The sequence below is a fragment of the Olea europaea genome, chromosome 5 (assembly GCF_002742605.1).
Source record: "Olea europaea var. sylvestris chromosome 5, O_europaea_v1, whole genome shotgun sequence".
Lineage (NCBI taxonomy): Eukaryota > Viridiplantae > Streptophyta > Magnoliopsida > Lamiales > Oleaceae > Olea > Olea europaea.
The window spans coordinates 14,737,080-14,763,398 of record NC_036241.1 but is presented as its reverse complement, the minus strand read 5'-3'; the positions used below and the strand labels follow the sequence as shown (position 1 = coordinate 14,763,398).

Sequence of the window (26,319 nt, the reverse complement as noted above, 5' to 3'; positions counted from 1 at the left end):
TCAAGTCAGATTATCTTTATTTTTACCTCAATTCACATGAAAATAGAGGAATGCAAGTTTCATTGTATTTTGAATGAAATCGAGATCTTGTAAACCCCAAACAGCATGTTGTCATTTTAAACAACTGGGTGTCGTTTCAATTAAATCCTTGTCCATTTCACTTTATGTTCACATGTATCTTTATAAAAAATAATGAATACAAAATTTTCCTATGTTTGAACATGAGTAAGTAACAACATACTTGTCTTGGGAGTAACTACACTACACTAAGAACAAAATTAACTCAAATTCTAATAACTGTAAATAGAAATTATTATTTGTGGTTGACAATAATTAAAAAGTAACAAGCTGGTTGTCCATTTTTGAATTTTCGTTCTGGAAGTTTTGTTAACTAATGTGGAAAATATTTGAGTGAAAATAATAGTTTATTCTTGTTGATTTCATCGAAATGCAGGGTGCAATTTTCAAAACCACATAAACAACGTGGTATCATTTTCCCCTACATGCATGATAAAGTTGTATATTGCCACCCAATATATCCTAGAAACAACTTCACTTCTGCCAAATATGAATAGAGATACGGAAGTTCATCATTTTTCTAACATAATACAATAAAACATCATAATTATAAAAGGATTAGATCACTTTTGCATTGCTAGATTTTCTTAAAATAATGGCATGAAAAAGTATTAGCAAAAGTAACAACATTTTCTACTTCTGAACTGTGAGCCTTCATTCTTAATTTACTGCATCTAAAACAAACCACAACCTTCAAATTAGCAAAACAAAAGACAAATCTATATAAACATAAAAACAAAATAGCAGTATTATAGTACCAACAACAAAGTTAACCAAGGATCTAATCCACTAAAACATATAAACCTCTGATTAATTAAATTAGAATATCAGTTATAGAAGAGAAAGCTAAGACATAAAAGAATCACAGAGTGACAACAAAATCTTGAAATCCCAAAAAGGTCTAATTCTCTCCCAAACATCAAAACACTAGAAAAATATTTCCAAAATCCTTTCTCGAAAAATGAAGCTGAACTAGGGGCTTACTAGCTTAGTATTCAATATGATGTATTGGAAAATTAAGATTTTTAAGAGAATCTTACCACTAATATGACACATACAATTAACTTCATGGCCTTTGCATAATTCCAGATGTCCAACAACTCTAAACCACCAACCTGTGATGTTTTTCGAAAGAAATCAATGTTTCATTAATGGTTACATTTGGGATGTCTCATTGTGAAATACTTTAAAGAGATTTCTCATGGAATAAAAAGGATTTTTTGGTTGACAATTGACTTAAATTTGTGGTTTAAAAGTCTTTATTTTCTTTCAAGAAAAGTAAATGTTATGGTGTAAAAAATATACCATATAGAAACTCTTTCTCTTTTCTCCACTGAATCTCAATGTGATCATATGGTTTAAGATCGTCTAAACAATTAGAAATATGAAGAACATTTGCAAGAGTATCAACTGTTGGTTGCCTTAACCTATTCCATTCTATATTTTCCTTTATCATCTGTTTTCCTTGCACTGAATACCTACAAAGTATATTGGAACTTCATAAGATTGTGGCATTTCTTAATCATATTATCATCAAGAATTGAGGTGCAAATCAATGTTTAGAGCACAAAGAAAACTGCAAAAAAAGACGTGCCACAAAGTTGTCAGCTTTGGAATCATAGCAAACTTCAACATCATAGCATGAAGATAAATCAATATGCTCATTCACTCATAGCAATGAGTAAGAGAGAGATGCTCTCAACCTAGTGAGAGAAAGCTCCACTTGGTGTACACTTGCCTTGAGAGTTTTTCTTGTGAATCTTCTTGTGTTTGGTTCGATTTTACTAATCTTTGGTGGAAATTGAATTAAAACATATTGTCTTTTAACTTGGTCTTTCTTAAAATTGGTTTGGAATGCATTCAGTTTTCGATTTTGTTTAGATTGCATTGTTTCAAAGTTGCTGGTTCAATTTTTTGCTCAGTTCGATTTTCGTTCATAGCAGTTTTCTACCTTGCCGGATTTCTCTTAGTTTTTCTTGAATAGCTCTTGTTCGAGAGGTAAGTTTGGTGCTGCTGGTCACGCCTAAAATCTCTCAGATTTTGGGAGCTTCTATCTGATTTTTGTTGTTTGGACTGGGGCTGGTTTTGTTTAATTTTTATTCCCAGGTCCTCGTGGTTTCTGGCTTGCTGGATATCGGTTTGTGTGGTTCTTTGGTCAGTTTGGTGGAGGCTACTTTTGCTTCTAGGCATCCAATTTTCACTATTTCTACTCAGTGTTCTTGGTGTTTACACAGGTTGCATGTTGTATGTATTGTGTATGTATTGGTACTCTCAGATTTTTTGAATTAGTCTCCGTTCTTCTCTGCACATTTCTGTCTTCGACCGTAAGTCAGGGGTTGGTGGCCGTTTTTTGCAGTATTGGGATTTCTTGGTTAGAGCTTTGGTCATTGTTTTGGTTAGACTTATTGTCCCTTTGCAGTTTCTATTTCTGGTTGTTTTGGTTCCCCATGTTACCCGGTCCACCTCCTTACTTTTGGGCTTTTGCTTGGGCTGAATTTTCCGCTCAGATTTTCTCTTCTCAGCTCCTGTTGGCTGGCCTTTTGCTATGCCTGTTGGTGTTAGTCATTTTTTTATCCTATTTGTTATTTATTGGGCTGCTCTTATTTCTTTTGGTAGATTGGTTTAGGCTCTTTTGGTGTAGGCTGACCCGTTTCTTTCTCTTGGTTATTGGATCTTCTTTGGCATGGGAAAAAAGAAAGTTGGAAATTCAAATTTTTTTGGGCTAGCCCCTCCTTAAACCCCAGCCTGCTCGACAGTCTTCTACTGTAGGGGATGTTTCTTCCTCTTTGATGATCAATTCGATGGAGCTTAAGAAGGTAAATCTTCCCTCTCCTGGTATCTCTCTAACTCTTGGTGAAGAAGATACAGATTCTGAAAAATCTGAATTTGAATCACATTTGGTGAAATTGATGAACCAAAGTAATGCTGCTGATTCTAAGGGTGCGATAGAAAATAAAGCACCATGGGTAAATCTTTTTAAAGATAATAGAAAGATGGAAGAAAATTTCATGTTAAAACCTTTTGAAAATCAATCCGAAGAAGTGATCTTGGATATCTCAGATGAAGAAAATATTGAAGACAAGTGGGAATATGGTCTAGTTGGATATTTCGCAGGTCGATTTTCAGGGAAAGTGGCTCTTCTCCAACTATGTGACTCATGGAAGGTGGATTATAAATATTTTGTGCACGCAAGTGGTTGGTTGGTGTTCAAATTCGAAACGGATGTGTATAGATTAAGTGTATTAAATGGAGGTCCATATTTGGTTTATGGAAAATCGCTAATGTTAAAAGTTATGCCACGTTATTTTGATTTTGATGATAAGGACGTGAGTCCTATGCCGGTTTGGATAAACTTACCGAGGTTGCCTTTAGAATTTTGGAATACAAATGCCTTGGGCAAAATTGTGTCTAAGGTTGGAAAACCCATCTCGACCGACAAGATTACGACAACTAGAGGGTGACTTTCCTATGCAAGAGCTCTTGTCGAAATTGATGCTTCTATTGAACTTGTGCGGGAGGTTAAAATTAGGATCCCAAATGGCACGTTGAGGGAACAAGGAATTGTTTTTGAACATGAACCAAAATTTTACGGTTCTTGTAAAGTGTTTGGTCATACTTCTCTTGGATGCAACATTAAACATGCCGGGGGGACAAAGGAAAGGCCAAAAATGTGGAGTCTTCTAATGTAAAAACTCGGGATACTCATGGAACAAAAAAGCTGGCTGAAAAATCAACGGCTAATTCACAGCTTCCACAAATCAAGACAGTAAACTGTGCGAAAAATAATGGGCAGCAATCTGGGGTTTTGGATGAGCAACAAAGGCTGCCTCTTAACCAAAATACAGAGCACTTAATTGATGACTAGCAAGGCTAGATTCTTGGTCAAGATGAGGAACCGTTTGTTGAGGTCGTTAGCAAGAAAAATCGGGCTCTTTCGATGAAAAAATCGGCTCTTGATGGATACTCCAAATCTGGACCAATTTCATCATTTTATCCAAATGAGGCAGATTCAAGTAATTTGAAAAATGAAAAGCTCAAAGGCAAGGTCAAGGAGAAAAGGAACCCAGATTCGAAAGTTGACAAGAAGAATGGTGCATCCCTTGCTTTTACATCATGAAGATCGCTTCTTAGAATATTAGGGGTATGAATCCACCCCTAAAACAAAATGGGATTCGAGACTTTATCAAGTAGCATTGCATTGATATCATGGGTATTTTGGAGACTAAGTCGGGAAATCAAAAATTGAAGAGAATTTTGAGGAAAAATTTTGATGGCTTCATGCATGTAAACAATTTTTGCACTCATACAGTCGGATGGATCTTGATTTTGTAGAATCCATCCAAAGTGTTTTTGGATGTGATGGAGGTTCATCCACAAATCATTCATTGTAAAGCTACTTGTAAGGTAATATCTTATACTTTTCTTGATAGTTTTGTTTATGGATTTCATACTTTAGTTAGCCGGTAGCCACTTTGGAATAATATTATGGAATCAACGCTAAAGTTTCATTGCCTTGGATGATTCTTGATGACTACAACAATGTTCTCAAATTTGATGAGAAATGTAATGGGGCGGACGTTACTCCTTATGAAATTAAGGATTTTGCAAATTGTTGCCTTCATGTGGGTCTTACGGATGTGCGCTCTATTAATTGTTATTACACGTGGACTAATAACTCAATTTGAAACAAAATTGATAGGGCAATGGTCAATGATATTTGAGTGCAAAATGGGGCATATGTTGATGCAAATTTTCTACCGTCCGAATGCATTTTCGACCACTCCTATTGCATTGTTTCCGTTCATGATCGTGTTGGGGCTGTTAAAAAACCTTTCAAGTTTTTTAACATGTGGACTAAGCATGAGGACTTTAATGATCTTATTCAAACTTGTTGGAACTTTAATGTGTGGGAAACAAAGCAATCTATCCTTTGCAAGAAGTTGAGCAAACTACAGGGAGATTTGAAGGAACTTAATATTAAGCATCTTGGGCATATTTTGACCAGCGCAAATGAGGCTAAATATGAATTGGAGGTTGCCCAATTACAACTACATAATCATCCCATAAATGAGAATTTTCAACTCATGGTTGCTAAATTGAGGACGAAAGCCGTTGGTTTATGTGAGGCGGAACGTAGTTTTTATTATCAAAAGGCAAAATGCATATTCCTTCAGCAAAGTGATAAATGTACAGAGTTCTTTCACTCGGTTGTTAAAAGGAACTCCAGGAGGAATTTTATAACTACTATACTTAAAGAGGATGAGATGTATACTACATCACAAGATCAAGTTGCTACAAAATTTGTAAAATTTTACACTACTTTGCTGGGAAAAAACTGCCCAACTCGGCCTATTGAGAGGGAAATTATTACAAAAGGTCCTTTGGTTTCATTGGAACAAGGTAACTCTTTGATTCGGGACATTTCTTATGAGGAGATCAAAGAAGCATTTTTTGATATTGGAGATGATAAATCTCCCGGGCTGGATGGTTATACTTCTTGTTTTCTCAAGAATGCACGGGGGACTATTGGTGATGAGTTTGTTGGAGCTATCATGGAGTTCTTCTCCTTGGGTTCCATCCTCAAGCAAATCAATCACACAGTCATTGCTTTGGTGCCTAAATCTGGTCACACTCCGCATGTGGGAGATTTTAGGCCTATCTCTTGTTGTAATGTTACTTATAAAGTGATAGCTAAAATTCTTACTTCTAGATTGAGACCTATTTTGGGTAATATTGCGGACCATGCACAAGCCGCTTTTGAGGAAGGTAGGAGTATGACTGAGAACCTCTCAAATTTTGCCCAATAACTCATGAGGCAATACAATAGAAAAAGGGTTGCTCCAAGATGCCTCCTAAAAATTGATTTTAAGAAAGCTTACGATTCTGTAAGTTGGGATTTTCTTAGAGATGTTCTTGGAGGGTTGCACTTCCCCTCGAGATTTGTAAGTTGGGTCATGGAATGTGTTACTTTTCCAACATATTACGTAGCTTTGAATGGGAGTTTGCATGGGTTCTTCAAAGGAAAGAAAGGCATTTGGCAAGGTGATCTCCTCTCCCCCTTTTTGTTCATGCTTTGCATTGAATACTTCTCAAGAATGCTTAAAGTGGATTGAGTGTGCATCCTTTTATCCGTATTATTATTTTCATCAAACTGTGATTTGATTTGACTTTCGATTGAGGAATGTGGGAATCCTTCTTTCGTCTCAAGCTTCCACGAATGATAGTGATTTCAATTATCACCCTAAATGTGGCCCCCCTAAAGATCACCCATTTAGCTTTTACGGATGATTTGATGCTCTTTGCTAGGGAGATGTCATGTCGGTGAAAATTCTCATGGATTACCTCTCAAATTTTGGTTTGGTATTGGGTTTAAGGTTGAACATCCTCAAATTCAGTTTGTATAAGGCGAGGATTCATGGACAACTACTTGAGGATATCTTGCAACTCACAAATGTCCCAAGTGGTAGTATGCCATTTCGGTATTTGGACATTCCACTTGCTTCGGGAAAACTAAAAGTAGTTGTTATGCTCCATTTTTTGATAAAATTACAACTTATATTGGTGTGTGAAATTACTCTTCTTTGTCTTGTGCGGGCAAGGTGGAACTTATAAGGACGGTTCTTTAAGGAGTTGAATGTTTTTTACTTTCTATCTTTCATATCTCGGCTACAATTATATCAAGGATTGTTAGCCATTGTCGAAAATTCCTTTGGGATCTAAGAAGCCTTTAGTTGCGTGGAAGGATCTTTGCCTTCTAAAAGATGAATGGGGCCTCAGCTTGAAGAACTCGAAGAGTTGGAGTTTAGCGTTACTTGCTAAATCCCTTTGGAGCATACACGTAAAAAGGACACACTATGGATTCGTTGGGTTCACCAAGTGTATCTTAAAGGGGCTTGCATTTGGAAGGTTCATCCTAAAAAGGATCACTCTCCACTCTTTAAAAAATTGCTATAAATCAGAAATCTACTGCTTCAAAACCTTGCTGGCCCTCAGTTTCTTGCACACGGACGGCTGGGCATGCTCAAAATAAGGGACAATATCTGTCGATTCTAGACATTTCGCTGAGTCTGTCGAATGCTCAAAACAGGGTGTCGAATCTAGGAGACAACACAGACCGAAAACATGAAATTCTAGACACCTTTATGGGTTTGCCAACTGCTCAAAATGGGGATCGAAAATTGGGATTTCTGGACAGTTTTTTCAGTGGGGGAAAGAGGCCCTAAATTCACCACAAAATCAGCATATGATTTCTTTAGGCCAAGGGGTACAAAAAAAATTTGGGCGGCCGACGTTTGGAAACCTTGCATTATTCCGAAACACTCCTTTTTTGATTTGGTTAGAGGCCCAATCAAAGCTCCTAACTAAAGACAAACTACATTTTTTGGATATTGATCGCAAGTGTGATTTTTGCGGGCATATGGAGGAAACAGTTCGTCACTTATTCTCTGAATGTTATTTCACTCCAACATTATAGGAGAATATTAGACAGTGGCTTGGAATCAAAAAATCTATGTCTACACTTGCTAGCGCTCTTAAGTGGTTGAAAAAAGAGGCCTGAGAGACTTCATGGCTTAACAAGGCTAAGCGGATTGCACTTGCAAGCACCGTCTACTACATTTGGTTAATACGTAGTAGAAAGATTTTTGAAGACCTGTCACCTAATTTAGATTGTATTGTGAGACGGACCAAGACACACGTATACAAAGTTATGTTCTCTTTGTATTCGGATGTCTTGATCCATTTCGAGTCTTTAGTGTTGGGTCATTAATTTTCATTGCATTACATTTATTTTTGTTTTACCTAGGTACTCTCGGAGTAATTGTATGTGATATTGGTTTTTGATTCATCCAGGAATGCCCGGTGTACTTGTATATGAAACATTTTTTTATCAATAATATTTACATTTATCGATAAAAAAATCAATATGCTCATTCACTCCCTCAAAATATCAAGATGCGTGTTTGGCACACAGTACTAGCTAGTTTTAAAGAGTCAAACAATCACATGCATATCGAGAAAGTTACATCGCGATAATACACCTGAGCCGAGAATTAAAACTTTCCGATTTCAAGAGCCATATAGCAAGACATAATTGAATTTCTTGTTTTGAACTTCTAAACTTGCTATCTCCCATCTCTATCTTTGATCTATTCAAAAAACGATTAATAATAAAACATTAAAAAACTTTGAAATGGGCTTTTGTACATTACAGGATCGCCAGTTATTCTTGAATCATTCTGGCGTAGCCATTCTATATATGAAGCATCACCAACTAGTCTTTCCAATTTTTGATTCATATATTACTCTATAAATGATCACTTTTACACTTCTCTCTCAAATTCTTACACACTCTTGCCATACCACACAGCTCAGTAGGCGAAAGATTTTCAAGAATACATATCGCTTTTCACTATATAAACAAATCAAATTGCTACGTCCTCAAAAGATAAAGTAAAAAATTGCAGTCATTACTTTATCACATATAGACATAGAAGCAAAGCAAATCTTATGTATAAGAGAAAAAGGGGTTTTAAAGTTCAAAACATTGGTTACTTGAATGGTTATTCGCAACAGTGATTATTCAGGTTGAGGCTGTTCACGACGGTGGTAGCGAACACTACCTGGTTAGATGAAGAAGACATGGCAAAATAAAGGGAGATGGCAAAGGATTTTGGAGTGGTGGCGTTCCAAATGGGAAGAGACGATGGTAGTATTGGATAAAGAAGAAAATGATTGGAAGGGTTCAATCAATTTGGGAAACAGGAAGGCAAAATTTTCTGTGATGTAAGGAGGGTAATTTAGGTATTTTATTAATTTGGATTTAATATATTTATTTTAAAATTTGTATTCTAGTCAAAGGCTAAAAATGCAAAATGTATTATGAAAGAGGCCGTTTGTCCCAATTTCCACTTAAAATTATAATTTATTTTTCTCTTTTTTCTTATCAATCACACATTTTACAATGCAATAATATTGCACGTAATTCAAAAATTTTCTTATTTTTTAGTCACATATTTTTTTGAAGAAATATTCCAATCATTTAAATTTCAAATAATGAGGACCAAACGAGGGCTTAATTTTGTATTTTTTTTATTTATCTAAACTAAATATATTGACACCACCTTCAACGTTTTATTAATTAGTACATCTTTTTATTGATGACAATTTTCATTCAAATATTATGTTAAGAGTGAGTAAAAAAATTACTTATTCCTCGGATTTTTGAATAAGCAAAAAAATTCAAAGCTGTGATCTTTTTAAAGAACACTAACCATAATTTTAAGACAAAAAAATTGATTTTGGACAAAATTTAGTAATTAATAAAAGGTCAAGACTAAAAATGGATTAAAATTTAAGAACAAAATGTAACAATGAATAAAAATTAGGAACCTCATAATGCAATTAAAATATGGAGCATTTAAAGGGGGAAAAAAAAGGGTTTGTGTGTAGTGCGTCAACATTACCACCCTTTATCTAATTTTAATATAGGACAAATGTAATTTTTATTTTTATTTTTGAAATCCAAACAATTTATTAGCCAAACTCGCCCAACACAAATAGCGAGAGGACTAGAGGAATAAAATGAATTCAACTAATGTGAGCTCGTGAACCATTTCGTTCTCTTCTAATAGGATGAAAGTGCAATGACCTTTGATCACGAGTTCAATTCTCCATACCAATACTTTTTCAATCGAGCCTATCACACCTGACTTATCTAGTACGATTTATTTGACTGGCATAGTTTGTAGGCTATTACGTCAGTCCGAAAGTTTACCCAGTGTACCCTAAAGGTAGCGGCTGCGGATTCCCCGTCATTAAAAAAAAAATGCAATGATTACCATCTATGTCCAATAAAAAAATTGAAAATGAAATCAGAAACTAAGCTATGCACTTAGACCTCGTTTGTTTATCATTTTTGGAAGAATGAGAATGAAAAATATAGTCGTTACGGGCTCTACACAAGAGATAAAATTTAAATTTGGTGGCTTGATATGATGGATAACAATCATATTTTTCATTTTAATGAAAAAATAGTAGGAAACAAATGAGGGCTTAATAATAACTCACATTGAGCAACTGAAGTCAAAAGTCATTGGAATGAGCAAAAATTAGCTCCTTCTCCAATGCCATTGCCTCCACATCGTCGATGAAGAAACACCTCAATCACTTGCTTTTCCATAGGAAGTAGGAACTCACAGCTCAATCGTGATCCCAAATAAGAGCTCCAAACCAAATAAACCCCTTATTAATGAGCAATATTTAGTTTTCTTATTCTAATATTTATTACCTATCCCTTATTTGACTTTGATAAAAATTAAGGGAGTGTTTGATAGACATTTTTATATAAAAATGCATTTTAGAATAGTAAATTGAGTTGAAATGTGTGGTAGAGAAATAAAGAATTTTTTTTTATTTACGTATAATATTATTTTAATAAAAAATGTGTGGTTGAAAAAAAAAATGGCTACCAAACGGGATATAAATTTTTAGTAGATTTTAAATAAAATTTATTTCAATTTTTTTTCACAGTTAAATTACCAATTAGAATATTCTCAGATCACTGGACCACAGAATTTATTCACGGATTGCACCCTAAAAAAAAAAATCGACTCACATGAGAATTACATTTTCTTGAGCATCTTCCATCTTCTTTATTTTTCCCTTGCTCTTCGTCACAAAATTAGTAAAATGCCAAAAAGAAAACCCTTGTTTGAGTCCCATTTTTTTAAGAAAATGCATTTTTGAATAGTGTAATGATTTGAAATGTGTGGTTAAAAAATAAGAAAAAATTTTAGATTTTCGTGTAATATTATTTTATTGAAAAATATGTGATTGAAATGATGTCAAAATAATATTAAAGAATATATTTTTTCAGAAAAATGGGCTCAAACAAGGACAATTCTTGGAAAAACAGAGAAAACGCGTATAATTTGTTTTACAAAAAAAAAAAAAAAAAAAAGGTTTTACAATTAGATAGCATGTTGTTCTCTTCTTCTCTCATTAGGAGACGAGTCTTATTTTGGTAATATTTCTAATTACTACTAATTCACTCCCCGAATTTCCCTTCACTCGACTGTTTTTATCTGATCTGAAGCAATCAACCAAAACCCAGACGTGCCTTTGCGCAACAAGCAACTATTAGATCTTCTGCATAAATTCCAAAACCTGAAAAAAAATCCCATTCCATGATTATTGTTTTCTTTTTGTACCGTAAGATCCCGAAAGGCTTGTAATTTTACTGAACCGGAAGTTAGAGCTGCGAAAGGGGAAGAAACCCATTTGTTTAACCCAATTTTTTTTTAATTGTTGAAGCGGTATATAATGAGATTGTGATAGCTTGAATTTTGGGGTTCTTCTGGGAGGGGTTTAGATGGCGCCGTCGGAGGTGGTCGTGGCTACTGCGATGTCGGGTTCGTACAAGGGGATGTCATCTGACAACATAAAAGGGTTGGTGCTGGCATTGTCGTCCAGCTTCTTCATTGGTGCCAGCTTCATTGTTAAGAAAAAGGGATTAAAGAAAGCCGGCTCCGCTGGCATTAGGGCGGGTACTTGCATGTTATATTTATTGGGGCTATTTTATCATTTTAATTTCAGCTGTGGAAATGTTGATAATTGAGGTTACCTAGTTGTTCGATATCTTATTTTAACACACTAAAACGAATTTTGTTGTAGCATGATAGGAAACTGCTACCCTTATTACTTGATTATGTTTAGTTGTTGAGATCTTGGGTTTTCCAGTGGCATTTGAGAAAAGTTAATTGTATCAATTAATGCGTTTACAATGTTTGTTTGGAAAATTCAATCCGGTGGGAATTTGCTTTAGAAAGATAGTTTGGTTGATTATGTTAGGCGTATAATTGGAAAAAGAGTTGTTACCTTGATTTCACGAGCCATGCTAAATGGTAAACTTCCATTCTTACAATGTAAGTATGGCTTTTGAAGTGCTATGTTAGCCTTTTTCCTGTAGTGATTTGTTTATCGGAAATTTTTTTTAGCGCCATAATTACGAACTTTATTATTGAGAATTGCTAGTCTAATTGAGGCATACATAATTCTTAAATGTTCATGATTGGACACAACTTTTGTTTGAAAACCCAATGTCCTAATTCATTCCTCAAGTTAGGGTGAGCAGTGGCTTTTGTATCAAGCTTGCCTTGACCACTTGTATCTATTTTGGATATGGATCAAATTGATAGATCCATTTCCTCTAAATTAAAGGAAATCATCCATCGACACTTTCATCATCTGTTGAATTATTCTATCTACCCACTTAAGTCAATTTGATAATTGGATACCATGCGAGTCCATCAAAAGATATCGTTAAGTGGCTTTTATATTTATCACTTTATAATGCAGTAGCTATTCGCTAGTAAGGTTACGTTGAATATCTTTTACGTATGTAATCATCAGATGTTCTTACCCTCACATGCCAAAGACTTTTGCCAACTCTAATGCAGCACTGATTCTTCAAATTCTTTAGGCTATATTCCTCAATAAATAAAGCAACCTATCATTGCCACATGAATCAGTGAAGATATGGTGACAACTTATATGCTTAGGAATTTTTTCTGTGCAAACTCCATTTACTATTCTGGTGTATTTGAATCATATATTGTGTATTCCCTCTAATTTCCTAAAACTTTCACTAATGCTTTGCAAATCTCTTTTGTGATTATAATCATGTTCTCCTTATTTCTGTCGTGGGATATAACCGTGCTTAGTTTTTCCTTAGGTTTTGTTTCCTCTGTTTTTATGTAATAGGTCTGGTTCTCTTTTATCAAGCCTTTAATATTTCTTTTACTTGTACCTTTCTCCTCAGGGGTTGGAGGATATTCATACCTATACGAGCCACTATGGTGGGTGGGCATGATAACAAGTAGGTTATTTATTTCTATTTGTTACTTAATATTGTATATCTATTGTGAGTGGAGCATATGCTATGACTATATTTTTAAGAAAATAATGTTATATCACCTTGCACACCTTGTAAGCAAGAAAAAAAATCTTGTTAACCACGGACTATTTCTTCTCACTCTTCTTTGATTCGAACTGAGTATTTTAAGAAAGATGAGATGCATAACCTTGCTTGACCTAATTTATTCACCACATTTTCTCTATACATTACTCTACATCTAATTTGTGTACCTTGTATTCTCTCTGTTTATTTCCCTAATAAAGAAATGAAGTTTAAATTGTGGAGGCTTTTTGAAAAGTTGAAGATTTCATGTGTCCAGGAGTCTTAGTCATAAGCATTTGAAACCGTAGAGTTTTATTTCATAACAATGAGTCATAGAACGATGGAGGAATTATTTTGCCATATTATTTTGTGGGAGGTGTACTGTAGATCTAGGAAACGTGTAAAACTCTATTCAAAATTTATATTTAAAATATACTAAATGGATTCAAATTTGAGGAGGGAGACTGAGGTCAAAGATGAGAAAACTAACTGTTCCATATGGAATCCTCTTTGAAATATGGAAATGTCTCCACGAGGTAGGTATTTTTATGGTTGATGAAACGATTCAAGGAAGAGTAAAAAGATGCACGATGGATGAGTTTATAAGAATAAAATAGTTATTCAAGATTGTACAACTTATAATGATATTAATTTTATGAGTCAGTGTGTGATATTATGGGATAGGTGATTGGCATATTTTTTTGTTAGATCTATCAATATTGTTAAGATATATATGATCTAGTGGGAAAATAGTTAACAGTTACCTATTTCTATTGGTTCGGATCAAAGTTCTTCCTTGAGTACTTGTGGTTTTGTTTTTGTCATAGATAAACTTGAGACACATTGAATGTGTGGTTCATTGGTGAATATTATTTGCTGACGACATAGTTGTAATTGATGAGACTAGTGCAAAGATAAATTTTGAGTTAGAACAGTCAGGAAACACTTTAGGATCTAAAAGATGAGTTCAAGTGAAATTGTGAAAGAATAAGTAAAATATTCTACAATTGAACTTTGAAATGTTCAGACAAGAAACTTACAGGTATAGACATATAGAAAAATTACTTAACGCCTGAAAATGTAGCAAGGAATTGAAAATCACCAAATAGTTTCACCACTTATTCTTAATGGCTATATTTATGCAAATCAAAGTTGTGGAAATCCTGTAGCAATCATGCTTCAATTATGGGAGATTGTAATATTTGTAGTATGGAATATTTAGAGCTAATTTAGGAATAGAATAATATCTTTCCTTTCTTCATCCATTGTATTGTAGTATATATTGAAGGTGAGTTGTAAGAATTATGTACAATAAATAGAAAACTCTTTCTTCATCGTTTCTTTAAGGTGTCAGAGCCAAGGTAAAATCAAACTCGGCTATCGATGGCAGAAACCACTGCCAATAGTACAACTTCAGCCACCGCCGAGTTCGGAACCAATGGGACTGAAACTGGTCACACTATGGCTTCAATTGGGATTGGTAATTCCTCATTCCAACTCATAGTCGAGAAACTCAAGAAACTATAGAGAATGGGCTCAATCCATTAAGCTTGTGGTCGAAGGAAAAGGAAAAATAGGGCACCTTACCGGCGACACGAAGCAACATGCAGATCCCGTTCTTCAGCAAAGGTGCAAATCTGAAAATTTTATGGTTATTTCATGGCTCGTCAACTCAATGGCACCGTCAATCGGCAAAATCTACCTCTTCATGGCGACTGTGAAGGACATATGGGACATTGTTCGAGAGATGTACTCTGACACGGAAGATTCATACTAGATTTTCGAAATTAAGACCAAACTTTGGAAGGCGAAGCAAGGAAAACGGAATGTCACTGAGTACTATATGGAGATGACCTCATTGTGGCAGGATTTGGACCTGAGTATGGATGAAACATGGGATTGCCCCAATGATGGTGTTCGGTATAATAAGAGGATAGAGAACGAGCGTCTGTATAAATTTTTGGTTGGTTTAGATAGAGAGCTCGATGACGTGAGAGGTCGGATTCTCAGCCGTCAGCTACTGCCCTCTACTCGGGATGCCTTCGCCGAGGTACAACGCGAGGAGAGTTTCCGGTTGATTATGTTGAAGAAAGAAGGATTTGGGCCTAATGAACGTGTGGATGGATCAGCCCTATTATTTGATTCTATTGGCCAATTGGGCCTCATGACTTTGGGCCTAAAGGAATTGTAGCCAAGCGTAAGAAAAATTCACATGATGGGCCTAAATATGGTGGGCCTGATTTGGGAACCCAAGTGCTTAGAGGAACAAGAAAAATTGGAGCCGGCCCAAGACAACAAAGTAGTCGCCCATGGTTCGAACACTGTAGGAAACATGGGTACAAAGAGGATACATGCTGGACTTGCATGGAAAGTCGTCTGATCGAAAACCAAGACAAAGCCCCAGGAACCAAGGCTACCAAGCTACAGTCAATCCGTCTGAATTACAAAATTCCGCTTCCAGCAACGCATTCAGTCCTGAATAGCTAGAACAACTTCAAAAAATCTTATCCAACTTTCAATCATCCAGCTCCTCAAGTTCTTTAGCTCATAAAGGTAATATCCTGAGAGGCCTTAACATTGCCTTACTCTAAAAAACACCTTGGATTATCGATTCTGGTGCGTCCGATCACATGACGGACTCACACTACCTCTTTATTTCATACTCACCTTGTGCTAGAAATCTTGAAGTCAAAATTGCAGACGGCTTTCTATTCCCAGTGGCGGGAAAAGAGATTATTCGAATCTCTAATTCAATCACGCTCGAAAATGTTCTACATGTCCCAAACCTATCATGCAGTTTATTGTCTATCAGTCAATTAACAAAAAGTTCAAATTGCTCTACTAATTTTTTCTCTTCTTTCTGTGTCTTTCAGGATCTATTATTGGAGAAGACGATTGGCAGTGCTAAAGAGTGTGAGAGACTTTATTACTTTGATGAGACTAATGTAAGTCAACAAAGTCGATTTGCTAGTTATGATTCTTTTTTTGTTCCTAAGAATAGTGAAATTCTTTTATGACATTATAGAATGGGCCATCCCAATTTTCAATATCTAAGACATGTATTTCCTTCACTTTTTTTGAATAAAACACTTTTCAATTTTCGATGTGATATTTGTGAGCTTGCAAAACATCATCGTTTTTCGTTCAAAAAATCTGTATATAAACCATGTCGACCATTCACCCAATACACAGTGATCTATGGGGACCCTCCCAAACCCCTAATCGTACCCACACAAAGTGGTTTGTCACATTTATCGATGACCATATTAGACTTTGTTGGGTTTATATGATAAAAGAAAAAATCGATGTCCGTTCTGTGTTCATAAATTTCCACTCAATGGTTCAAACCCAATTTCAGACAAAAATTCAAATTTTGCGTACGGGCAACGTGACAGAGCATTTCAATAGTACACTAAGAACCTATCTCCAAGACAATGGAATTATTCACCAGAGTTTTTGTGTTGATACTTCCCAATAAAATGGGGTTGCTGAACAAAAAAATAGACACTTACTTGAGGTAACTCGGGCCCTAATGTTCACTACAAATATGCAAAAATATTTTTGGGGTGATGCTATTCTCACATTAGCATACCTTATTAACAGAATGCCTAGCCGTTCTTTGAATTTCGAAATTCCTCTCCAAAATTTCCAGAATTTTTTTCCTAACACTCGACTCACCTCCAATCTGCCCCTAAAAGTATTTGGGTGTACTGTCTTTGTCCACATACATTCCCATCATCGCAACAAACTCGAACCCCGTGTAATTAAATGTGTATTAATTGGATATTTGCCTACGCAAAAAGGGTATAAATGCTATGACCCAACAACAAAAATATTATTTGTCAGCCTTGATGTCACTTTCTTCGAAAACAACCGTTACTTTCAACAAACCTCTCTTTAAGGGGAGATCCTACCTATCTAACACCATCCCAAATACTGAATTTACACCACCAAGCTCCAACTCTATCCCAAACAGTCTATCTACATTACCACCATATTCTTGCCATTTTCCCAATGATTGTGAATATGCTTGACTGAGATTCCAAGCAAGCGACCTGGGCCTAAAAGACTGCTTCCCTCTTTCGGGAGGAGTCGAAAATGTAAGCTAGAGCAACTTGTCTTGATTTAGCTAAGGCAGTGGCCAGATATCACGTAGAAAAGATAGATCCGACCCCTCACGAGGAGCCTAGTCGAAGGAGTAGTTCGCAGAGGCTCGCTTTGAATTCAAATTACCCATAGCTAGAACTAACTGTTGGACGAAGGTCAGGTTTAGCGTACCGAAGGAAAGGTGGAGTATTAGCCCATGTAAATATGATGGGGAGCTAATTAACACCCTCCGGGAAGGAAAGCCCATTTGTGTAAATATTTAACATTTTGTTTCAACTTAAACTCATGGGGGAGAACAGAAAGAACAACATGACAAAGAGATGATTGTGTACTCACAAAAGCCAAAATCAAAGGATAAGAAGAAACTCACACTCGGGCACCAAGAGAGTCCGAATCGGTAATAGCTCCAAATCCTCATGAACTCTCTCCAAAATCACCTGACATTGATGATCTACCAATTGCTCTGAGGAAACAAACTCGGTCATGCACTCTTCACCCTATCTCAAAATTTGTTGCTTATAATACTCTTATCTCCAAAATTTAGATCATTTGTTTCTAACCTTGATAGCATAGAAAGTCCAAGAAACATTCAAGAGGCCCTGAAAATCCCAAGTGGAGAAAGTGATGGATGAAATGAAAGCTTTGGAATCAAACAAAATATGGGATGTGATGGAACTTCCAAGAGGAAAAAAACTTATTGGGTGTAAATGGGTGTTTAATGTTAAATATAAAGTAGATGGAATGATAGAACGATACAAGGCTCGTCTGGTTGCAAAAGGATATACTCGAACGGTACAAGGCTTGTCTGGTTGCAAAAGGATATACTCAAACCTATGGCATAGATTACATAGAAACATTCGTACCAGTTGCAAAATTGAATATAGTCTGAGTTATCCTATCACTAGCAGCAAATATGGATTGGCAACTCCAACAGCTTGATATTAAGAAAGCATTCCTGAATGGAGAGTTGTAAGAAGAGGTCTATATGATACTACCACCTGGATTTTCCAAGGAAAATGAAGGAAATAAAGTATGCAAACTAAAGAAATCATTATATGGTCTAAAACAATCACCTAGGGCATGGTTTGACAGATTCGCAAGTGTTAAAAGGATAGGGATACCAACAAGGGTAATCAGATCATATTATGTTTTTCAGATTGTTTGAAGATGGGACAAAGACTATCCTAATTGTCTATGTTGACGATATAATTCTCACTGGAGATAAAGTAGTTGAGATAGAAAGGCTAAAAAGAGGATTGAATGCAGAATTTGAAGTGAAAGACCCGGGACAAATGCGATATTTCCTAGGAATGGAAGTAGCTAGATCGAAGAAAGGGATAAGTGTGTCACAACCAAAATATGTTCTAGATCTCCTTGTTGAAACTGGTGTGCTCGGGTGTAAACCATGTGATACTCCCATGGACACAGGAAGGAAAATGGATAACACTAGAGAATTTGTTGAAAATGAGAGATATCAAAAACTGGCTGGAAGATTAATTTACCTATCTCATACTAGACCAGATATTGCATTTGCAGTAAGCCAACACATGCATGCTCCAAGGGAAACACATCTAGAAGCAGGATACAGGATTCTGAGATACCTTAAAGCTCCCTTGGAAAAGGACTACTGTTCAAGAAAAATGAGAAAAGAGAGGTAGAAATATTCACCAATGCTGACTGGGTTGGAGCAATAGAAGATAGGAGATCAACCACTGGCTATTGTACTTTTGTACGGAGAAAACTTAGTAACGTGGAGAAGTAAGAAACAGAATGTAGTAGCTAGAAGTAGAGCGTAAGGTTTATGGTTGAAGAAACTGTTAGATGAACTACAGATTTTATCAAAATTTCCTATCAAACTCTACTGTGATAATAAAGCAGCTATCAACATTTCACTCAACCCAGTTCAACATGATAGAACAAAACATGTAGAGTTGGAAAGACATTTCATCAAGGAAAAGGTTGAAAGCGGAACTATTTGCGTGATTTACATCCTTACCAGAAAACAGACTTCAGACGTATTCACCAGAGACAAATATTCGATGATTGCATTTGCAAGTTGGATATGATCAATATCTATGATACAACTTGAGGGGAGTGTGGAAATCACGTACCAATTATGCTTCAATTATGGGGGATTGTAATATTTATAGTATGGAATATTTAGAGCTAATTTAGGAATAGAATATTATCTTTCCTTCCTTTATCCATTGTACTGTAGTATATATTGAAGGTGAGTTGTAAGAATTATGTACAATAAATAGAAAACTCTTTCTTCATCGTTTCTTTAGAAGTCCTAAAACGCATAAAGCTTTCATCTACTACCCCCAAAAGCTTAACATCGCATATTTCAAAATTAGTGAAAAGGATATTTGCCATTGTCCTAGGCACATTCAGAGCTTGTGTCCATATATTTAGACTTTGACATGACAGTGCCTAGTAATGCTAATCATAGCAACTTCATTGCTTTTACAGAAATAAAATGAAAAATTAAAATGTGTTCAGTACATGTGAAGTTGCATAATAGATAGTAATAGCACCATTACATAAGAGAAATGGTGTCCTGAAAATAAACAAACAATTTTGTATGGCTTGTTAGATAGATCACCACAAATCATGATCAATAAAAACTACGATAAGATAAATAGACCAAAAATTGATATATGTACTTGTTGCACAACAAGAGACACAAAAGATGGGTAAGAGAGAACGAAGCGAGAAAGAATAAATCTAGAGAGAATTTGTGGGAATTAATTGAAAGCTCAAATCAATTGTCTACACTATTCAGAAATCCTATTCCTACTTGTACTCAAAATTTCTATGAAAATGGTAAGTTTCGTTCAATATTTATAAAGGCTCAATCAGGTGCCTTGGCTTTTTATGTTTGCGAGGTGTAAACTTCTAGGTGTACTGGGGTTGAAGGCTCAAGACAAAATATGCTCATAAAAAAATAAATAAATAAATAAATAAATAAATTTAAAAGTCTAAGATTCAAAAAAACATAAAATAGATTGATGGATTATTTAGATGGTTTATGGTTCATTACGAATATAACCGTGTATTTTCATAAATTTTCAATTTATTTGATTGGTTTCTCTCTAGGATTTATCCTTGAAGCACCTCAAGGTGAAATGCTTCCCTCATGGATGAGGACAGCCGATTTAGAATTTTTTTTTTTTCCCTATCACCATGAATACAATTCACTAATTCTTGATATAAGATAATTTATTCGGGGTCCTTCAGCTTGATACTCTGTGAGTTTTTTTTCTCTGATTCTACTGAAGCTAAATGTTTTGTGGGTGCTTACTGTTGATGCAGTGATTGTTGGAGAAATTGCCAATTTTGCAGCTTATGCATTTGCACCAGCCATTCTGGTCACTCCTCTTGGTGCGCTCAGTATTATCATCAGGTAAGGTATCATTTTTGAGACAATCAAATATGATTTTCGGTTTTGTCTACTGATCAGTGATCACCATGCATGTCCGGCAGCGCTGTACTAGCACACATTATTTTACGAGAGAAGCTACACATTTTTGGAATTCTTGGTTGTGCTTTATGCGTTGTGGGTTCCACCACAATTGTTCTACATGCTCCACAGGAACGTGAGATTGAATCTGTGAAAGAAGTATGGGATCTTGCTACTGAGCCAGGTACACCTATTTGTCTCCAAAGCCAGTTGTGTTATCGTACTACAGTATTTTCATAAACTATTTAATTGGTATCGTGTTTTGTGCTTCTATTCTTCACACACTACCTGCTCGCCTTAATGACCAATTATCTCCTGCAGCTTTTCTCTTTTATGCAGCTCTGGTGATAGCAGTTGTTTTAATCCTAATATTTCACTATATCCCACAATTTGGACAGACGCATATAATGTTCTACATCAGTGTTTGCTCACTAGTTGGTTCTTTATCGGTAGGCAATGTTATTTTCGATGAGATCTCTTCTTCAATTCGGTCTCTCGCTCCATGAAAATATTTAAGATGGTTCTGTATGAATTTAACATTGTGGAGAATAATCTGGCAGGTCATGAGTGTCAAAGCACTTGGAATTGCATTGAAGGTAACATTATCAGGAATGAACCAGCTGATATATCCGCAGACATGGACCTTTGCCTTGGTTGTCACTGTTTGTGTACTTACCCAAATGAATTACTTGAACAAGGTCAAGAATGTTTCTGAGTTCATGATTATTTCTTTACCCTGGTGATGAATAGTGAAATTAGCTTTGAACTTGCACTTCAATTTTTGTTGATAAGTACAAAACGTGACCACTAAAAGGATAGCTTTGGGCCTTGGGCGAAGAGCCTATAAGACAGCTGTGCTAGACACCTGGATTTTCCTGCCAGTCAGCTCAAAATTTTTATTCATCAATAAGAACTCATTTATTTTGATCTCTCAACTCATAGGATGCCCGTATGCTTGAGTATCAAAGTGAGGCAAAGCTTAGACTTGTTACAGAATGAAATTGTCTTGTTAGATATGGAGAGAATTAATCTATACTTCCATTCATCTCATTTTAGACTTGTAGACATGAACATATATTTGGTGCTTCAGCTTTAAATTTTTTGAGGCATATGACTTTTCATAGTTCTACACTGCTCTGAAATAGCTTTCTTTTTTCCCTATCTCTATATTCATGTATCGAGTGAATCTTGAATGCAGGCTCTTGACACATTCAACACTGCTGTGGTTTCACCAATTTACTATGTTATGTTCACGTCCTTGACTATATTGGCAAGTGTAATCATGTTCAAGGTAAATTTGCTTCTGATCAGGTGCTTATGTCTTACTAGTGTACCTCAGAAACGATGGAACTCATTTTCACAAATGGGACTTTTGAATATTTCATTAATTGTAAAATACCTATTACCTGAATGAGCCTTGTTACTTGGACAGGAGCCTGTCCAAGTAGAATAAACCTACCTGAATATAGGTGGAACTTTCAATTTCCTTGACTATATAGCAGAATACCCATTCCTTTTCTTTAGTATATATAACGTTTACCTTTTTTTATATGTTTTTGTCTTCTTTTCTTTCTGTTTTCTTTTTTCCCCTTTTTTTGGGTCAGTGGGTGGGATTTAATTACATGACTAGTGGTGCATATCATGACCAATTGTAATGAAGGTTGTGCTTCTTGACACATTGTCCTTGTAATGCATGCTTTTGTGCACATCCCATTGTTTAGAACTTTAAGTTGGCTTGTTCCTTGCTCTTATGTGATTTAGAACTTGATTTGTGGCAAAGCATGGAAGTCACCATCTCTGCTAGAGTATTTTGTAGATTTTTCTTAGAGATTTCGTTTATCATCCCGCAATTGAGAATGATCTCAAGTTTGTTTATATGAACAGGATTGGGATAGACAGAATCCTACCCAGATTGTCACCGAAATGTGTGGGTTTGTGACAATCCTTTCTGGAACTTTTCTCCTCCATAAAACAAAAGACATGGCTGATGGTACGTGCATATTCTTTCTTGTGGACTTATAGTGGCTGATACTCCCACACCCCACCCACGTTAATAGCTTGTAGACGCGGTGCTCTTAAGCTGTTGGAGGGCTTCATATTGCTTATAAATTCGACAGACAAGCGACTCAAGTGCTTAAGCTCAAAAAGTTGTGCTACCCAGTTATAAGCATTTCTAGCTTCTCTATTCCATAAGAGCTTATAGCGACAATAGGGCTTATAAGCATTTCACACTCAAATAACTAATCTAATGCAGGTTCGACAGTCGTGCCTTTGCGACTTCCCAAACATGGTGATGAGGAAGATGGTTTTGGTCAAGAAGGTATCCCACTAAAACGGCAGGAATCCTCGAGAGCAGCATAACCGCTTCTATTTTGGTCGAGCCTGCAGTCCCTCAAAAACAATATCTTTGGGAAAGAGCGACCCCTGTAATTGTATTGTATCAAATACTGGTCATATACTCAAGAACCTTTTTGTATACAGTAGGAAGGAAAGAATGAGTTGTTTCTTGAAAACTACTATTTCCAGTCAGCAGTCGAATTTTTTTTTTTTTTTTTTTATCTGCTGTAGAAGTATTGGAGCGGTACCAAGGCTCAACAGATAACTTCAAGTCAAAAACCAGCTTCATGGTACTTCACATTCCACGAGTCCCTTGTAGTTTACCAGATAATAAGTCGATCATTCCCGGCCCACCAAGCAAAACCGGTGGTATCTCAGTTATGACCAATTACAACTGAAGTTCCATAAAAGATTGTTTCCATGTGGTAAGAGTTTGAATCTCCATCCTTCCCATAAACACATCAAGATAAATAATGTTGAAAGATACTTAAATTTATTTGCGACGTTTGAGAATATTTTAATTTTGAAGCCTGGATTGCATGTATTTTGAACTATGAAGTGCCTTGGGTGAAAAATGAAAAAACAAAGTCATTGTGCACCATACTTTCGCCTTGGTACATCTCAGAGAAGGCATTAGAATCAATCTTGTGTTCCACGCTTTGAGAGTGAAGCATTTGCATCCAAATGAAACTAATAAACAAACTTATTTATTACAAAACTTTGATCGACCTAAAGTAGGAACCCTAACACATAAAAAGAACAAAAAATTGCTATCCTCTTCTCTGTGATTTTGTCAAGTACACAGTACGGTATTACATTTTGAGAGTCAACAAGTTTAAATTGCTTTCAGACAATGTTAAACCATACAAGTCCCAGTAACTTGCTGAAACCACATCAGGGTCAACTTATTTTTTATCCCAAAAATTTGAGATATGAAAATTCAATATGTTCCAAAGATTTACTTGTTTATTTGCTTTAGAAGGCCAGATACTGATGCACAATGTGTCGACTTATATTCGCATTGCTCGCAGCAAGATTGCAGCATTTGGATGACTCTCACACACCTGTGCATAAGCAAACAAGCACGTTACTAATTATTTGCAGGCAATATATGAAATCAATAGATATAGACATCAAAAGTGCGTTTGGTTGAAATTGTTTCACCTACTCTGAAGTAGTTTGATCACAAAATATTTCCGAGTTTGCAACCATTACAATGACAAACATATCGATCTCTTTCTAAATGTGCAACACTTTTTATTAAGCTATCAAAATCTGCTCATGTGATATATCTGCACCCCTCAACACTGAAATAAAACAAACTTCATATTGATAATGCTCTACAAATAATTGATTCAGACGCTGTTCAGCAGAAAAGCAGCTTACATGACATAAGAAGAGACACGAGTGTCTACAAAAGCTTCTGAAGCTACTTCAGCTGCCAGGGAGAATGTGCAAGGCACTCTCATCTAAACCCATTGCCTCGAGTCCCATTAACGAAATTATTTTTGCAATCTGTTGTAACTAACGACCAATTTAAATCTTATGAAAAAGAGATGGAACCTTGATACTTGGGAGTTACCATATAACGAAACTCCACTTTCTTCACTATATCTTTTACACTACTCTTTCAATTTTACAATCGATCTAATACTTCTTTCAGTTATTCTTCTCCAGTAAATTTATGGACATATTAATTTCATACGTGGATCTCGATCACGTTCAGGAGTAAACCACATAGCTACCATGTAAAATTAAAATTTGACATTTCTGGAGTAGCTCTCCCTTTGTATCCCAACACTACGATGAGAAAGGATCTAACATGCTACTTTGATGAAAGATATCAATTCTCAACATTGTTGGAGTGCATATTTCTTTAGAAAGATGAAAATGGAAGCAAATGTTCTCATAGAACTGATAATGTGTTGAAGATAACTTTTTCTTCTTTTTCACCAAGGTATAAAGAATCTTTTAAACAAAGTAATGACTCGTGGTTTTCCAAAACAACACTTAGCCCCAGTTTGGTTCCGCAAAAACAATCATTTTAACAACAATTTCAAAAGACCCACAACTTTTCAACCACACATTCCATAACTTTAATCAAAATCTAATAAAGATCTGATTTTTTTCCCTTTTACTAACTCTTTGGCTCAAATTTTTCTAGCATAATTAAAAACTAAACAAAAGACTCCCTGGCTCTTCAACTCTAACAAAGATTCTTTTGAGATGTCTGATAGTATCAGTGGACTTCACAGGAAGGATAACTCTTAAGAGCACTAAGGCAATCAGTATTCTCAAACATAGTAGGTTGCTAGAATGAAGTTCACAACAGGAAAAGAGGTAAAGAAAAGTCAGAAAATATGATCCGATAGCCTGAGATGATATGCCTTTTTCCGGCAATAAAAAGGAACAAATGAAGTAGGAAAGGTGCACAGTTCAATTCCAACTCCTTGGTGATTAATTGGCTTCATAACTCAAATATATGAAGAGTGTCTACTTTAATACCATCAATAAAGGCTAAGGGCCCGTTTGGCCGGGAGCAAAAGAGCTTCACCTTAGAAAACTTTTGTCTAAAAGTAGCTTTTAACTTTTCGGAAGCCTCGGATTGAACTGATTGCAAATAAATTAACTAAGTGAAAAAAATATTTACATAGAAGATATAAGTAATTCTTGACATCAAGACTACAATACGACATTTCAAGAATCATCAAAGATTTTAAATTATGGTACTAATATTAGGAAGAAAGCACAACAGGGAATCCATACAATTCAACTTCTTCTATTAGGCGAAAGCCAACAAAATGCAATAAATTTACAAACTCTTAACGAACCTAAATTTCAAAGACAATTTCATATCATCCCCAAGGATACAGTTATACTTAAATAAATCAATCAACATTCCGTAAAAGCTTGTGCATTTAGTGGAAGATACAAAACTTAATGCAGACTAACAATACGATTCAACACCTGAACCAAGAAATATAAAAATAATAAAACAAACCGAAGACCTTGATATCAATTTAATCCCAAAAAACCTAATTAGTGGGTTAAATTCTTTTAACGTATTTGAATAACGAAAACTAATTAATCGGGCAACAAAAAGGGGTCAATGATAACAATAGAAATACGTACTTTTGAGAGAGAAAATTGTTCTTGGAAAGGCAAGCTTGAATATCACAGGCTTGTTTCTTACATGGCTCTTTGCTAGGCTGCGCCATTTCTGAAACACAAGAATCCTACGATCTTTTGCTTTCTGAATTTTAGTGGAAGATTGTTGATCAGCGAGAATAAATAGGAAGCCAATTTCTTGATTCTTCGGAGCTGTTGAGAACTGATTCTCCATGTCAATGAATTATAGGAAATTGGGCTGTTTGGA

General features: G+C 35.6%; 2 protein-coding genes across 4 annotated transcripts; one reads left to right on the top strand and one right to left on the bottom strand.

Moving 5' to 3' along the window:
- Positions 1 to 11,042: 11,042 nt before the first annotated feature.
- Positions 11,043 to 23,320, top strand: LOC111394784 (probable magnesium transporter NIPA4). Its single transcript, XM_023020767.1, has 9 exons — positions 11,043 to 11,624; positions 12,899 to 12,955; positions 20,459 to 20,549; positions 20,630 to 20,790; positions 20,928 to 21,055; positions 21,167 to 21,304; positions 21,805 to 21,897; positions 22,491 to 22,596; positions 22,861 to 23,320. Exons 1-9 carry the CDS (start codon positions 11,450 to 11,452, stop codon positions 22,965 to 22,967), a joined length of 1,056 nt encoding a protein of 351 aa, XP_022876535.1. The 5' UTR covers positions 11,043 to 11,449; the 3' UTR covers positions 22,968 to 23,320.
- A 289-nt stretch (positions 23,321 to 23,609) lies between these two features.
- On the bottom strand, positions 23,610 to 26,319 carry LOC111394785 (cx9C motif-containing protein 4-like). Of its 3 annotated transcripts, none has more exons than XR_002702708.1 (3): positions 26,076 to 26,162; positions 24,112 to 24,250; positions 23,918 to 24,007 (listed from the first exon to the last, which is right to left on the bottom strand). XR_002702708.1 is itself a non-coding variant. In XM_023020768.1 (2 exons), the coding sequence occupies exons 1-2, from the start codon at positions 26,159 to 26,161 to the stop codon at positions 23,902 to 23,904; spliced, it is 192 nt and encodes a 63-aa protein (XP_022876536.1). In that variant the 5' UTR covers positions 26,162 to 26,319; the 3' UTR covers positions 23,610 to 23,901. The 3 variants fall into 3 exon arrangements, 1 of the variants encoding a protein (XP_022876536.1); XR_002702709.1 differs by lacking the exon at positions 26,076 to 26,162 and adding an exon at positions 24,330 to 26,066; XM_023020768.1 differs by lacking the exon at positions 24,112 to 24,250 and having other exon boundaries at positions 23,610 to 24,007; positions 26,076 to 26,319.